General features: G+C 43.0%; 2 protein-coding genes across 9 annotated transcripts in view; one reads left to right on the forward strand and one right to left on the reverse strand.

Moving 5' to 3' along the window:
• The window catches only part of LRRC20 (leucine rich repeat containing 20), a 1,457,380-nt gene that overhangs the window by 292,022 nt on the left and 1,148,025 nt on the right, over positions 1-17,333 (reverse strand). The gene's annotated exons all lie outside the window — the stretch shown is intronic.
• The window catches only part of LOC146867232 (ropporin-1-like), a 315,883-nt gene that overhangs the window by 246,485 nt on the left and 52,065 nt on the right, over positions 1-17,333 (forward strand). For all 5 annotated transcript variants that reach the window (XM_085614858.1, XM_085614864.1, XM_085614861.1 and 2 more), the window contains one exon: positions 9,944-10,061. In XM_085614858.1, coding sequence (XP_085470984.1) covers positions 9,944-10,061 — 118 coding nt within the window. The remainder of the gene's footprint in view (positions 1-9,943; positions 10,062-17,333) is intronic.

The following is a 17,333-nucleotide window of genomic DNA, read 5'->3' on the forward strand; positions in this document are numbered from 1 at the left end:
GTCTTACTGGGAAGACTGGAGCTACTTGCCTTCAGCCCAGACTAACCAGAGCGGCTCTATGGATCAGTTGTCTGAACCCCTGTGTGAGCTACAGAGACACAAGCTTCAGAGGCTTCCCCTTAACTGCACAGTTGACCTGCTGCAATAGGACCTGCTTGGACCTACAACTGGACCTGCCTAAGCCTTGCTTGCCTCTGTTGGAGTATGACCCTTATCCCTAAAAGGTGCCTCCCAGGTCCTGGACCCTTGGATTTCATCAAAGTGTACCCCTCCTAGAGAAAAAGATGAAAATCCTGAAGTTTGGGCTGCTTGCGACCGCAAACAGGCTCATTTGTGCTAAGACTCTGGCACCTGCGATAGCCACCTCTGGTGAAACCTGCTCTTGACACCCACAACTGTCCGTACCAGCCGCAACACAAGACCTGCCCTTTGCTCTACAGCAACCATCTGTGATGCTTGACCGGCTCTTCGTGCTATAACGATGACACTCTGTGACGCCCGACATGCTCCTTGCACTACAGCAATGACCATCTCCATGCTCAGCCTCCTCCTCATGGCCTCCTTCACCATGAACAGAACTCTTTGCGCCAGACTTTGAAGGTAACTTTTCAGAGGGACTAACCTGCTCCATCACAGTCAGCCTGAACTTGTGTTTTTCTCCCGGTCTGGCGCAACCAGGTTGTCGTGAGTGGCACTTGGTGCGTTTAAGTGTTATTTTAACTAAAGCTTGTAATAGCTCCTGTGCTACTAATTGGATTTCTGTCTTTCTGGTTTTATTTTATGTATTAAAATCTACTCTTTTATTTCTAAATTAGTTTGAGATTTTTCTTGTGTTTTGTTTTCACTTTATTACTGTATGTGTGCTGCATAAATACTTTACATATTCCCTGTAAGGTAAGCCTGCTTTTGTGCCAAGCTACCAGAGGGTTAAGCACATGTTAATTTAGTGACTTTTGATGTTCACCCTAACAAGAATTGCGGTTGTTGACTGAGTGGGGTGTCCACTGCTCTAAATCAATAACCCAATTTTTTTACAGATTTTTATTTCACGTCATAGGAATGAATTTAAATAAAGCTGCCACTCTCCTACCTTTAAACTGCCCAGTTTAAACTTTCAGACTGTATTTACTGCCCTGCATGAGCTTCTCAGAGTTCACCTGTATTTAGTTTGTCTCCCACGTATACCTCCATCCACGAGAGGTGTGAATGGGCTGCAGAGCGGAAGCTCCATCAGCACAAAACATTTCCTTACCTTTATCCTCACCCATTTGTCAGTCATCTCTAGAAAGCAAATGTCACCGATCAAAGGATTTCCAGGATGTCTACAGGAAGGAACCATTTGGGTTTGCTAGTTGCCATGCTTTTGGAGACTGTTGTGACTTTATCTTCTTTAAATTAAGTTAAATCACTAATATTACTTTTGAAAAATCTGTTTTCAGATTGTGTTCTGTTTGAAAAAAACCTTAATCTTGTGGCATTTTTGGTGTGTTTTTTTTTCTTATATGAACTGTTGATTCTTGCAAGAGCATGGAAGGACTACAAACTCCAGTTAGAGATCAGTGTTTCCAAGAGCTTCTATATATTTATACACAGAAACATGGAAATATTTATCATCAGCTAGGGCACGCAGAATAAAGAAACTGACATAATTTTGCAGGTATCTGCAACACTTAGTATAATATATATGGTTAATTATGTATATCAATTCCCTTGCTATTCTATTCATGGGGATTTCTAGAGCGCATGGCTACCCTGAATGGCCCCCCAGCGCTATGACAACTAGGTACCGTTCAGGAGAAGATAGCAATTAGAAAAGAGTTGTTTTTAGCAGTTTCCTGAATACTAGTTCTGGTTAGGTTTTTGGGAGCGCATTCCAAAGCTTGAGTACCAGGAAAGCGAGGGACCGTCCTCCTCTCCTGGTCCTCATAATCCTAGGAACTGCAAACAATTGCTGGCTGTAAGATCGCAGTGTTCTGGTAGGGTTGTATGGCGTGAGTGGATTTTGAATCAGTTTGGGACCTTTTTTATGCATTGTTCTGTGGGCCAAAAACTGTGCCTTAAAGTGTATCCTTTTGAGCACTGACAGTCAATGAAGGCTTGCCAGGTCTGTGGTAACAGAGTGACGTTTGGGAATTTTTAGTAGGATTCATGCTGCGGCATTTTGAATGTCGTCAATCTTTTTGTGACAGACATGGGGCTGCCCAAGTACAAAGATTTCCGATAAATGAGTGTGGAATTGACCAAGCCTTGTACTACTATCCTATGTGATGGCTTCGGTAGCCATCTGAGCAGCTTTATCAAGGACCTTAGTGTGCCGAAACAGGTTGCTGCCAGTTTATTGGCTTGTGTTGCTTTGATATCTTATTGTCGATCCAGAATCCTAGGCTTTTGACTTCCGATTTGGCATAGGTTGACTGCCAAGGGACTCAGGCCAGTTCAATTCCATCCTTCTGGAGGGATTTCTTCCCACAACCATCACCTAAGTTTTCTTCCCTTTTGGTCTTCTTTGTGAATATTTACTCTAGTGCCTTTGTATTTCTGTGTTTTTGCAAAACAAAAAAGTGTGATTGACTCCCGCTTTCCACTGAATCTCTGAAGCCGAGGACCAATATCCGCACTGGTATCTCTCTCAGTCCTCAGTTCCTTTCCAGCCTCATTTTATCAACTGTATCATTCTTAGTTGGATCATCAGCATCAACTTTCATTGTTTATTTCCCTTAGGTTAAAGTTTTTTTTTTGTTTTGCATTTCTTGTCCTCATCCTTTGCATCAGTATGCCCCAGGAGAAATGGAGTCCATGAGGCCTAGAAGAAAACTAGCAAAAACTGTGGCGAAAGGACCTTTGGTGGTGACCTTAACTGGGGCTAGGGAGAAGCCTTCCTCCCACTTGAACCCTAGGCCTAGTGTCTACGGAGCAGTTCCTGATGATTCAGGGACATCAGGTGCACCAGTGGAGCTGTTATAAAATGCCACCGACAAGTTCCTAAAGTCTAGCTATTTGCTTTCATCTGACTTTATATAATCATGACATTTGCTGATGTAAATGAACATAACTTTGCTATTAAAGAATAGCATTTTCCTGAAAGAGTATTCTTCCAAACCATTACCTGTGGGCATTGCTTTTTTAGTGCCCAACAATGAATATATATATATAGCTCCACCGAGTCATGGTAGTTTTTGAAACTCACATCCATGGCTTTGGTGTGATTAGATTTCTTATTACAAAAACGCCCTATCGTTCAAAAAGTAAACCCAGAGATTTTTGACAGGTCTTCATCTTTACATTAGATTACATAAATTGTTGAGTTATTTTTATTGGTTATCTTGTTTTCGTTGTTACTAACTTTGCTCCTTTATATTACCCTGTTTGTTTCTTAACTGTACTATTGATTTGCTGCTTTACCTGGACTACATGAATGTTTCTCCTAGGAAAATGTGCTGCTTCTGCCAAGCTACTAAGGGAAAACTCATATTAAGATTGATTCCTCTCTTTCTCATAGCCTACCATTCTGTACTCTACACCCCTGGTAAGTCCAAAGAGGGCCACAATATTCCACCGATGGCCAGAATTATCTCAGAGGTGGGAACCATAGGGTTAGGGATGGCCAGGTAAATGACAGTGAGCTCTACCATATGTCAAGCAGATGAAGGAGGTCATGCACATCCACTGCCATAAAGGTTACCCACAAAGACACAGGCACAGTGTCATACACAAGCAATTTAATCCAGCAACCACAGGCGACCATAGAAAGCCACACATTCACACACAAGTGCACAGTCTGAGATGCACACAAATACACACATGCAAACAGACAACACCCTTTCGCCTTTCCAATTGTATCACATTCCCTGACCATAAACCGCATTTAGCTCTCTACAGTGCTCTTGTTATTGGCAATTGCTGCTCCGATGTCGTTCATGGTCATTACATAAACTGGTTCTATGTTATAGTTGCTGCTTGAACACCCAGGAGACAGATGTTCTTTAGCCCTTTGGCAGGCATGGAGCAAAACATGCCTGGTGATAAGACAGATCCCTGTGATATGCAGAGGACAAAGGAGGGAGAGCACATGATCAGTAGCAAGCAGCGCCATGTAGTGTCAGCCTAAGCTCTGATCCTTCAAGCGGCTCCATCTTGTGTTCATGGAGAGTCTGCTGCTACCTTTCAGGCTCATCCGCCCACAGAGGTGAGGAGTCGCAGGAAAGCGTGGACCTGTGGGAGAGATGTTCCTGTGCTAGGAACATGCAGTGAGATCAATTCAAGATGAAGTGCTGTCCTGACCTGCCTCCTTCTAATATATATATATCCACTGTGTATGTGGAAAGAGGCTAGGAGGACCAGCTTCCACCACGAACATCACTGTGTGCATATAACAGTCACTGTCTGTGCAAGCTGGAGATCAGAATAGAGTCCAGGCCATCAGTATCACTAATAGGAGTGGCAGCTGCTAAAAGAATCAGGACCTCACTTTCTGTGCCCTAGTGGGCTATCCCTCGCTGCAAAAATGACTCCCAGTGTGTTATTGCTGGATACGCACTACAGACGCCTGGATCGGGTCAAGCGGAAATTATTCAGTGTCGTGAAGTCTGAAACCACCAGAGTAAGTTATAAGCAAGTCAAGCTGCTCGGAATGTTCTTATTTCTTTTGCAATAGGATGTTTCTATTCTGCAAGGAAATTGTTACTCGTAGTTTTCAGATGCTAAGGTACTATCCCTATCTTTCTGCACTCATGCTCCGTCATCCACAATCATAAAAGGCTTTGATGGGAGGATGGGAGGGCTCTGATGATCAAATAAGAAAGCTTTCCACCATGAGCCGGGTGTCTCTCCAACTGGTGAGAAGCAAAGACCCAAGATTGGGCCGAATACTGTACTGAATCCATCAGTTTCAACAGACCATATCGAAAGAGGGAAGGTGATTAAATCTAAAGTACATCCTTTCACCTAAAGGAGATGATCAATAAAGGTTTGTGTGGGTGAGCCACTTAAATCGGATTCAGTGAATAAAATGAGGCAGGAAAAAACAATCAATGCCACAGAATGTACGAAATACATAATTGCTACAACCATGCAATGATCTATTGCTAATCCTGACCTCTTAAAGCTGATTACAGTCGTGTTTCTTTTTCTACATTTTCTATGTTGAACATTATTTTTATGATGCTTTTACTATCAATTGTTTATTCAGTCTGTTTGCTTTTATTCTTGGGCTGAGTGTGTATATAGATATGGTTTTCCAAAAAGTTTCTATATTGTTTCTGGCCATGAGTCATTCTGAGTTTATTTTTCCCTAGAGTGCTTTTGGAACTCATTTGTGATCTTCATTTTTTTTTTAATTGAATAACTTGTTTTCCTTCCCAAACTTTCCAACTTCACTGTCCTTCTGCATGGTTTTTAAGCATATGTTTAGAGCTAATGGAGCGAATGTTTCCTGAGTTTGCCTGCAATTTGTTGTCGTCAATCGGTCTTAGTCCATTCGTTATTCTCCCTCCCTTAATGTACTTTTGCTGTATTGCTACTGCGGGACTAATGACTAAAGTGCAATTTCAGTTCTGTATTTCCAGGTAGATGAGCTGTTTTTTCTCGCAAAGGTTTTCTATTTTGTTGTCAATACACAGCGTATACTTATCCCAGCTGTGCAGGCAGTTCCTTTTTAGAGCCAAAATGTATTTTATTTATTTTATTTGTGGGTTTTGTATAGCGCCTGAATCACCCCCGGAGGGGTATCTCTGCGCTTTGGATGGAGCTGCTAGCGGGTTGAAGGCAATGTTAAAACAGGGTGGTCTTAAGAAGTTTCCTGAATCGTGAATAGTCAGGGCATGGCCTCAGATGTGTGGGAAGCTGATTCCAGTACAGGGAAGCGAGGTAGGAAAAAGATTTCCCACCTAGTCTTGCTTTCCTAATCCTGGGGACTGAGAGAAAAGATTTGCTGCCTGACCTGGGAGTCCTAGAGGGGGCGTAAGGCTTGAGTTTCCTAGAAATGTAGAGAGGGCCTTTATTGTGCAGGGCTTTGTAGAAAATACAACAGACCTTGAATATGACCCGTGTTGGACTTGGCCCTTTTTGCAGGGTCATCCCTAACCTTTTTGCCTTTCTCCTAGCCTTTTTTCTGACATGGTGTTGGTGGTTTTAGGACTCTGGGCACTTTAGCACTGCTGTCCAGTGTGAAGTGCGTGTGCTCTCTGTGTTAATTATGGTAAGATTGGTCTACACCTGTTTGGCCTATTTAATGTACCTGTCAGTCCCTTTTAAAGTGGTATCCCATATACCCAGGGCTGGTAAATTAAACGCTACTGGTGGGCTCACAGCGCTTATTGCGCCACCCACCAAAGTAGCCATTCAAACCTATCTCAGGCCTCTGCCATTGCAGGGTCTGTGCGCGCAGTGTTACTGCCGCTGTGACGTGGCACCCAAAGTGTGTGCCCTGTCCGTGACCCCCCTTTTACTACATGTCAGTCACCCCTAAGGTAGGCCCTACCTAGCCCTATGGGCAGGGTGCATTGTAGGTAAAAGATAGGACATGTACCTTAAGTGTGTGACATGTCCTGGTAGTGACAAACAGCCATTTTAGTTCCTCACTACTGTGGGGCTGCCCTCCCATAGGAATGCATTGGGGATTCCCTGATGAGTGTTTCAGTGGTAATCCCTGATAAGAGAGGTGCAGCGTGGTCAAGTTTGGTATGTTTGGAATAGTGATAATAAATGCTACGCAGTGGTGTGCGCAGATTTATTATAACTATTTTAGAAATGCCACTTTTAGAAGTTGGCATTTCTGTGTGCTATGTGTCTGCCTGCCTGATGTGAATTGCATGTCTGGCTTTTGAGTGACCGGGGCTGGTGAGGTGTGTGTGGCTCCAGGAGGGGCAGGGTGAGTAAGCGCTAGGCTGAATGGCACATCTACATTTTGAGTAGTGGGAGGGCCCCGCCGGCTGCAAACCAGGAAGTGAGAGAGGAAGCCAGGCAACAATGAAGCCTGGCTGAGGGCGGGGTCCACCAAGGAGATTGCATTGGAGCCTCGCGGGCTCCTTGGACAGCCGCGAGGGGTCTCCCCACCATAAGGAGACCGAGGAGACCTAGGCACATTTCCCGCATCGTCGCAGCTGCGCTGCATGGTTGCGGGCAGTTGCATCCGGTGTTCAGCATCAAGCAGCAGTCTCCAGTGAGGGAGACAAGGTGAGGAGCCGTGTCGGCCTCTCAAAACGTGGCCAGGGTCGCAGCTGCCCCAGAGGGTATTGGGCAGCTGCCAGAGTAACCCTAGGCCCCTCAGCCATTTGGGGGAATTCTTTTCATTCCCTGCATTCCCAGAGAAGCCCTGCAGGGGCCCCGGATTGATTAGGCACCGACTGGGGGTGGAACCTCGACGAAGGCCCCACCCAAACCTGGGTGGAGGAAGGAGTCACCACAAAAACGACCCGAAAATCCAGGTAGAAAGCGCAGAGGTGCTGGGACTACCACTTGGGGGCCAGTGGGCTATGGGGGACATGGTGGCAGTTTGGGCCCATGAGCAGTGATACTTACTCTCAGGAGCGCCTAATGAGTTGTGTGCACCTTATCAGTGGTGCTGTCGTGCACGGGGGCTAATTCAGAGTTTATGCCTAATGTGATGCCTAATATGGTTTAGGCCTACTATGCTCCGCATCTGCTAAGTGTTGTGACATTGCCGCTAGTAACTGTTTGTTTCCTAATATGATTGGGGCATACAGTGTTTTAGGCTAATGTTATGCTCAGGATGTTTATGCATAATGGGCTTTATGCCTAATGAGACTGCATAATGTGTTTATGCTAGTGGTAATGCTGAGTTCATTATTTTACCAGTAGTTACTGGTTGTGTTATTACTTGTGCATTCTAATGGTTCTGACAGTGGTCCGATTGACCCTGTCTTGTATATAATCCACTGTAAATTATTACCTGGTGCCAGTTGGCAGAGTGTAGATGTGTGATTATGATTCTAATGGGTATATGATAATACAAAGGCTATTTTTGATATAACCTTGTGTGGAGTTCCTTTTTTAGTGTGCCTAGTGTGTTACTGCTGTATGTGTGTGTTGCACAAACGCTTTACACATTGCCTCTGGGATAAGCCTGACTGCTCGTGCCAAGCTACCAAGGGGGTGAGCAGGGGTTATCTTTAGCGTGTAACTCTCTGTATCTGACTGGAGTGGTGGTTTCTGCCTGGCTTTGGCGCAAGGCTTAGCCAACCAGAAATTCCATTTCTAACAACTGGCTTGCGGATTGGGAGCCAATGGAGCCTGTGGAGCAGGGGAAGGGAAAGGGTTTTGAATGGGGAATTCGTGACGAGTGGCACAGCAGTATTCTGGACCACCTGCAACCTGCTGAGGGCTGACTCATTCGCAGAGACCAGGAGAGCATTACAGTCATCAAGACGACTCATAACCATGGTCTGAATGATGGGTTTTCAGGTATAGTCTGGCAGGAGAGGAAAGACTCTTAGTAGCAAGCCCAACACATAGAAGCAAGTGCTGACTTGAATAACTTGATACAGGTGATCAATTTGTATTGTTTGTTCGTATTATGTTTCCGGCAGGTGCTTGCTTGATACGGTGGGCGCACTTTTCTAGTTCTAAGTAACTTATCGGTTCTTCACTAACAAGCATAAACCTTATATCAGATCAAGTCAGGTAAGGACGAAATATTACAGTAAAATGAAAGGAGACAATATACCGATTATTTTTCCAAAGCTTCCAGCCCAAGACATAAATCCGGACCTCCACACATACAAAAGTGGATGGTTAGATATAATTCAAACATATCCATACCGTGTATTTGTAAAGCGCACGAAAACCCATAGGCATCTTGGCGCTGAATAACAGATGTTTATTGCTACCCAACTGAATGGTACTCATTTTATCAAACTCAGATGGATGAAAGGCTGAGTGGACCCACCGGGATTTGGACCTGTGACCAAGAGGTCGAACACAGGCCCCGGCAGTGGACCCATTAGTTGGAGCCACCAGACTCGGAAAAGTTTGTCTCATCAGTAACATGCCTTACATTTAACAAGAACACACTTTATTGACCACCCCACTTGTATTATCAATTCAATTCAAAGACTGTATTTCGATCTCTGCGGATCATAAAAGTACACCATAAAAAAGACAATGACAAACACACAATACAAATAAAATATGTCACCCTAAATAAACAATCACAATCTGTCTACAATCTTAATGTTATCAATTAATCAAAGTGCGCTAATATTTGTGCAAGAGGGAAGTTGGTCCACATAGTAGCAACCTAATTATACAATTTACATTATTGGTTATAAAAACAAACTTCATAAATATTCCTTAAAACAGAAAGCCAATTACATATGTTACAACTTCTTTTAAAAAGGAATTAAAAATGTAAAAAAATAATTAAATTATGTGTTACATCATTGGTACCATTGCATTGTCACTTTCAGAAGAAGAATACTTGGCACGCCTTATCCATAGGGCCATTAAAAACTTTTCTACACAAAAAACAATCATGCGTGTCGTGTCAGTCTTCATTATTCTGCGTGCCTCCTTGTATCTCCTTACTCCCAAATTTCTACAAAGGGGAGCTATCCATTTAAGTCGAGATCGGGAGTAAAGGGGGCAAAAAAATAAAACATGATCAAGAGTCTCAGCAGTCTCTAAACAACAGGGGCAACACTTCTTCACCACGCTCCCCTTCTCTACTCCAATTTCTTCTCATGATCACACTATTCACATATATTTATCGTGTAGGCCTTAATCTGTACATAACAGTTTAAAAAACAATGTTTCATATTTAAGCAATTAACCGTTTACTGACAAACTGCAAACTCTTTACAACGCAATTCTTTTTACTCTGTGTTTTAATTTGCATATAGTTGTACGCTAATGACTAAAGACAGTAATACAAATTGAAATATGATATTCGCTAACTACAGCATGTTTCCAATTTATTTTCATACAGGTACTTCACAGCCTTGAAAAATGGGGAGCCCCTGCCAATTAAAGAACGCCCAGAAAGAATAAGTCTCTCGAATTGGGCAGTGCTGACCCCAGAGCTCCTTAAAGTCTTGCATACAAAGGTAAGGTTACCTGAGGTCTTAAAGTCTTGCATTTAAAGGTACGGTTACCTGAGGTCTTAAAGTCTTGCATACAAAGATAAGGTTACCTGAGGTCTTAAAGTCTTGCATACAAAGGTAAGGTTACCTGAGGTCTTAAAGTCTTGCATACAAAGATAAGGTTACCTGAGGTCTTAAAGTCTTGCATACAAAGGAAAGGTTACCTAAGGTCTTAAAGTCTTGCATACAAAGGTAAGGTTACCTGAGGTCTTGAAGTCTTGCATACAAAGGTAAGGTTACCTGAGGTCTTAAAGTCTTGCATACAAAGATAAGGTTACAGGAGGTCTTAAAGTCTTGCATACAAAGGTAAGGTTACCGGAGGTCTTAAAGTCTTGCATATAAAGGTACGGTTACCTGAGGTCATGCAGTGAGGCACACAAGAAGCTATAAATATGCGCAGAGAACTGAGCTCTAACAGTGAAACTGTTTTTTATGTTCTGTTTTTATGATGCTTCCCTTTTGGAGGTATTGATGTTTTCTCCACTAATACCATAATGTCCTTGAAGTGGCCTATCAGCTCATGTTTTACCTCCCATAAGACTAGTCTAAGTGATTTGAACATGAACATCAGGATAATTATCTTAACGTTTGGAAATATAATGAAGCCATGGACTTTATTCATTATAAGTGCATGTCTACCAGCATTGTGAGACGCGTTTTAAAATATGTTTGCTCCATAAAACCTCCATACTTGTAATCATATTTTTAGTCATCATTTAAGAGTAGACAAATTTCAATACAGCTAGGAGTATAAGCAGCATTTCTTTCCAGCTCTCAAGCTTCGGCACTTTTCTGAACCGTAGTTAGGTTTATCAAATATTTTAATTAGTTGTCATCGGTTGCCAGAAATTTGCAATAAGTATCACAGAAAATATGAAATTAAAAGGGGAACATGTATAGATAGACCACAGGCATAATACCGCTAGCACGTTTTCATGGTGGCAATTTATCACTTAGATATTTGCAGTCACGATTCACTCCTCGTGCTGTCATGCCCTTCACTAAGGGGCATGCCTGGTGGAGTTTCCAAAACTGACATTGTGCTATATCTCTGCTCAGACTAGCCTCTATGGGCCAGATGTAGGACCAATTTGTGCATGCCTAATCTGGTTAGCGACCCGCATGCGCATGCTAAAATTGGCATGGCCATGTACTAACACAATTTTGCAAGTCGCAAATGAATTACGACTCGCAAAAAAGTGTTTAGAGACTCGCCATTTGGAAGGGGCGTTACCTTCCAAATAGCGACTCTCTAACCCGTGTACTAATGTTTTGCAACCGCAATTGCGATCTCAAAACACTCGCAATTACCACCTACTTCAAGTAGGTGGTAATTCATTGAAAATGGGAAGGGTTCCCCGTGGGACCCCATTCCCTTTCCAAATGCATGCGGAAATATTTTTTAGGGGCAGGCAGATACAATTCTATCTTTTTAAATGCATCCCGCTTTGCTTTAAGTCTCTTTTCTGGAGCTTATATTCCTCCAGCAGGACTAGGCTGTAAACTGTAGCCGAACAGGGCGCCACGAGGCCAGATACCCTCGCCATGACGTCTCTCTAAAGCAAATTTGCTCCTGCAGATAAGCTCCAATCAGGAACAACCTGACTAATTGGCCTACTGGCATCGCACCTTCATCGGATTGACTTGTCATGTTTGTCCTTGTCCTCTGGTGTCCTTGGAGTCAAAAAGATTTTAAGTCCACTGTTTGTCAGGATGTTACGAGCAGTAAACTGTGACACAGCCAAGGGAAATGGGACCTTATAGGCATTTCTAGACTGGGTGATGTGTGGCAGGGGTCGCATATGCAGTCCTTTCAGGACCTGCACACAGACTTCAAATTTCACCAGTCCCAAGTTTACAAATTCCTGAAATTCCATTGTGCACTGCTTTTCCAACAAGCGTCATTTGGGGAGGCACCCGAATTTAGCCCCCTGGGGGTCAAGCTAATTAGGGATCCCTTGGGCCAAGGCACCATTTCTTGTGTCTACAAATCACTGGTGATTAACTCCCTAGATTTATTCCCTCCTCTGATGGTGCGCTGGGAGTCCTTGGTAAGCAGCCTAGAGGACGAGAATAGAGGGGAACCCTCATGGTACCTAGGGAGTTAGCAATATCCTCAACGATCCACATAATGTAGGTGAATTTCCTGCACACCACATATCTGAGTCCTCTGAGGCTTTGGTGGGCGGGCCTGCATCAGTTTTCCGCTTGCCCTTGCTGCAATGAGAAGGGGATCGATTTCTTTCATATAGTCTAGGCGTGCCCTGTGGTCAAGCAATATTAGGCATCGATCTTTGGTGCCCTGTCCCATGTGCTGGAGTGGACTGCTCACCCCGCATAGCCCTCCTTGGCCTGTTGGAAGACATAGGCGAGAAGATTTGTGATACCTGGTTGGACTGGGGACAGTGATCGCCAAGGGGGATATAGTCCAGAGATGAAACTCGGCTATCCTGCCTGACGTTGTGCCCTGGTATACAACCATGGACTGGTGCGCAAAGATGAAGGAGACCATCCATGCTGCAAGAGGTTGCCCGCACAAACATCGAAAGATTTGGGGGAAATGGTGGGGGCCACTTTGGATTACAAAACTCTCTCTGTTGATTATGTATATGATTGTCAATTTTCAACTGTCATGGATAAATTGTACTGCCTGGTTCATGTGTTTTTTAATAAGATCAATACAACTCGGTTTATCAAAAAAGAAGAAATACCATGTACCCTCCTTGGAGACAGTAAGGCCTATGTACTCATATCTTACTAATAATCAAAAGGATGGTGTATGCCTGTCAAATGGGGTTATTTTGACCACTTCAATCTGCAGTTTTATAAATGTACAGACAGGCTACATTTAGTTATAGGCCTGCAGTCATGTTTGTACTGTCACAGTAGTGGTTGGAAGAATGGATGCTGCAGTCCACTAGTGAAATTTACCTTGAAGCTCCTGAGCACACTTTCTACCATATACTAGAGACTTACAGGTGAATTAAATATGTCTCTTAGGAGTATAGTTAATATTGACATGTTTTAGGGTTCAAAGTCCATGCACAGGAGCTGGTTAGCTGAGTCCCAGTGCACAGAGTCAAAGAACAAGCAGTATCACTCCAGAAAATGAGGGTGATCATGCAAAAAGAGGCCTATTCCTGCACTCTATAACAACAGCTGGGGGCGAGGAACCTACTGTTCTTCAGTCTTACTTGGTGGAGTGCCTGAGTGCTTTACCACAAATCCTTTTACTGTTAATGTTATTCCATGTAAGTCTTGCACATTCTGGATGTTAGTTATTCTGAATGCTGACTTCTCTCATGAGGACCCTTTTTTTGTGCGCTTTGGCTTTCTTTGTTAGCATGTGCAGGGCTTCTTCATTTGATTTCTCTTCACTAATTCCCTGTGTGAGCTGAGGCAGCTCTGTTACCAACATTATTTTTCGCATGTCTTCCTTGTCACAAGTAAAGACTTGAAATTTACTGGGTATATTAGTTTTCAGTTTTTGGCAATCGCGTCTTCATATAATTTGTCAGCCACTAATTTTAATAGCTGCAAAGCCTGACCACTGCTGTAGATGTCAAATTGTGTCTAAGGTGTTTTGTAATTCATGTCATAGAAATGTTCATTGAACTACATATACATTATGTATGTGAAATTACAGAAGTCTACTATTTTATTATTGTTTCTGCTCTTGAAGTATGCGGGCCACGGTTGTCACTTCAATAAACCTATATGGTTGTTGTAAGTGAAAACCCGTGGCCTTTAACCTTAATCACAGACTTGACCAATCTCTATAGTACAATACCTAATAGAACAAAGTATTGGCATAAGAAGTGGAAATTGCAGTTTGCAGCACAAGAGAGGGAATTTGCAAATGTCAGCAATATATGTGACAAATATCAGATAAAAATAGAATTAGGAAAATGTTATACTTGTATTTTGTGCTTTGACAAAATGGGAGCGCCCAGCTGTCTCTAGTCGAACAACAAGGATATTAGACATGTTGCCTCTCCTTAGGGACAGGCAGGAGATTTTGTAAATATGTCTTCTCTATGGCTGCAAAGAAAATGCCTAACTTGTTCAGGGAGTACTTTTATGTCTAGACATGCAATGTCGAGGAACTCTAAGCTCTAGGAAAAAAGCTTCAGCCTTGTAAGGAAATATGAAATAACCTAGCATGAGCAAGGAAAATTCTAAGGATCATGGAAAGTGTGACCCTGCACGCATGTTGCTGAAGTGGCCTTGCAAAAAGGCACACCCATGGCCATTCAAAAGATTCGAAGCATTATTAGCTTTGAAGTCAATCTTGTGCTGGATCCAAAACCTGAGTAATCCAGGGAGTTACAAAGGCCAATGAGGTAATTTGCCCATAATACACAAATGGAAGCTATGAATATTGGCAATACCTTAATTTAATAAAGGCATATCTCAATAACAGAAGCAAGTGCAGTGCTTCATGAATCCAAAACCGCTCAATTCCTCAACAAGGAAAAATCCAATCAAATTTACTAATGTGAATTGGCTCGACTTTAGCTAATTTGAACAATCATTGTTAACGAACCAATGTAGCATACATTCTGCCTCAGTTAAGATATAGTTTCCATATTAATTTGCACAGCACAGGGTTGAACTTAAGCTGCAATGCACTTTGATGACTTCTAGGTCCATCTTACTTTTTGTCAGTAATAGCAAACACACGTGTGTCTCGTGCTTCGCAGTGAATTTACGAATTAAATAGTATTTTAAAGAAAAATATAATGCATTAAAAGTATCATGTGGAATACTACATTCATGCGTTAAATCCATCTCATACATGAGAAAGTGGGTAAATAAAAACATGGGCAGGTTTACAAATTCAAACATTCTTTTAATTTATATAAAGTGAATTCAAGTTTGGATTCAATAAAGGTGTAACATTTGAAATATTTTATTCATGAGGACGTGGCTAGCTGGCCAAGATGGGAAAAGCATTCTAAATCATCTCTTGGCTGAATCCGATTCCACTACCACCCTGTTTGCTAGAGGCCCTAAGCTAGACAGCTACCTCTGATCGAGAAGCACTACCACTGGCAAAGGAGTTGAGCAAGATTTGCAGCGTTTGGACTCCTATGTCACAAAGGGCAAGTTGCCAATGCATTACAGGTTATCTGGTGTATAAATGTGGGGTCCTTCATAGAAGGGGCGTTACCAACATCCCTTGTAGAGGAAAAGTTCCTTTGAATTGAACAATAGTTCTGTAGATAAATAGTTCACCCTATGGGAAGCATATAAAGGGCTAATCTGGGTCAATTCCTCCTTTTTAGAAGGTAGAGAGCATAGTCGCAAGATAGAAAGAGCAGAGCTTGAGGTGAAGACACTAGAGCTAGTATGCTAATAGGTCACAACCAAAAAGCCACATGTACTGCAGCACAGTGGCGTAGCAAGGAGGGGGGCGAGGGCGGGCCTGGGTGTCATGAGTTTTGGGGGCAGCGGCACCTTAACCCTTATCGTCGTCTGTCTCTGCCCTACCCCCCCCCCCCGCACCTGGCTCTTACCTGCAGCCATTGTGGGGCGGCAAAAACAGGGACCGTCCCATGGGCGGCAAAAGGTCTAGCTACGCCTCTGCTGCAGCACGTTGAAACAGTTTCAAACAGGCTGCAAACTCTCACACATAATGTGGCATACAAATTATGTCTAACTTCGCATTGTCGTATACATTATGCCATATATTATAAGGGGGTTAAATCTGGCATATTATTAAACTGGCTTGCCAAACGTCAGAAAACAAAACAACTGTATCAATTACAAACTCAACCAGAGCAACAGACACGGAAACACCCGTTATTGCAGAGGCATTTGCTGCCTTCCACTGACAACTATCTGCACCTTGAAAACATTCAATCTAAAACCTGGATCGCCCTTTGACCGAAGAATTGCCAATCCTTTCTGTCTTCCAAGAAGGCCGAGACACACTAGAAGCTCACCTAAATAGGGGAGGAACATGGCAAAATCCAGCCCTAATGGCTTCCCAGATGAATTTGAAATAAAAATAAGCCTCCATTTTACTCCAGCATCTTTTCTGGTTATTCAGTGAGATTGCTCAAACAGGCACACTGCCTTATGCCTTACAGGTACTACAATTGTTGTGATCCTAAAGCTGCTCTTCCTATCGGCCAGCCTTGTAATTTAACATGGAGGTCGAAGTCATTGCTAAGGCTTTGGTGAGTGGGCTCGTAAAAGTGGCGCCCACTTTGGTCCACAGTGAACAACATGGTTTTTATGCCACTAAGAAGTGCAATACACTTTGTAAAGACTCCAAATAGCCCTCAATTGAGCACAGAAATGTATAGGCCAATGTGATCTGATGCTCATTGATTTCCATAAGGCATTCAAATCCCTTAGATGGGGATTGCTTTAGAAAATCTTGCGCAAAATGAAATTTGGACCTAATTTAATAGCATTTGTCCACCTCTTCTGTTACTGATCGCAGACACGAGTGCCTGTTAACAGCTACCTTACACACCCATTCCCTATTGATAGAAGCACCGTTAGACTACGCCTGTTATCACTGCTACTCTTTGCTTTGGCAAGGGAGCCATTAGCAACACTGATTAGGAGGGATGGCTTAGTTCTGGGATTTCAATGGGATGGCGGTTGGAAGAACCGGAGGTCCATGGATGCTGGCAATTTGTTGATTTTTCTCTGTTGTATTTAGCCCTCCAAACGTATCCAAGACAACTTCTTTACAGTAATCAAGGCAGTTACAGGTTCATTCTTGCGGAGTGGGAAAGCTTCTGGAAACACCTGGACAAATACATCTAGCCATCATAAGACAGTGGTCTTGACATGGTTGATATCCACCTACATTATTGGGCAGCTCAACTAGTTGTTATGATTAACTGACTTTTTAGAGCCAGTAACATCCCTGTGATAAGATTACAAGTGGACTGTTTAGCGGCCATGCATTACTCACATTATTCCCTGTGTAACACAGATTCCAGACTCCCTCCTTTTACCCACTGAGGCAGTTTTACATGCATGGAGGGAGGCACTGCACTGGATTAACTTGGGGGGTTAATTGTGCGAAACTTCACTGTGACAGAAGAAGCAACTTTCTCAAGTGACCACACTCCAGGGAATCTCAAAGGTGGGATTTGTTTGGGGTACCGTAAGTAAGGCATGTCTGGGAGGCAGGTCATCTTAAATCCTTTGAGGCACTACTGGAAGAATTTGGGCTTCATGAGATCCGGTTCCACAGATACCATCAATTGT

Source organism: Triturus cristatus, chromosome 1_2 (genome assembly GCF_964204655.1).
Source record: "Triturus cristatus chromosome 1_2, aTriCri1.1, whole genome shotgun sequence".
Lineage (NCBI taxonomy): Eukaryota > Metazoa > Chordata > Amphibia > Caudata > Salamandridae > Triturus > Triturus cristatus.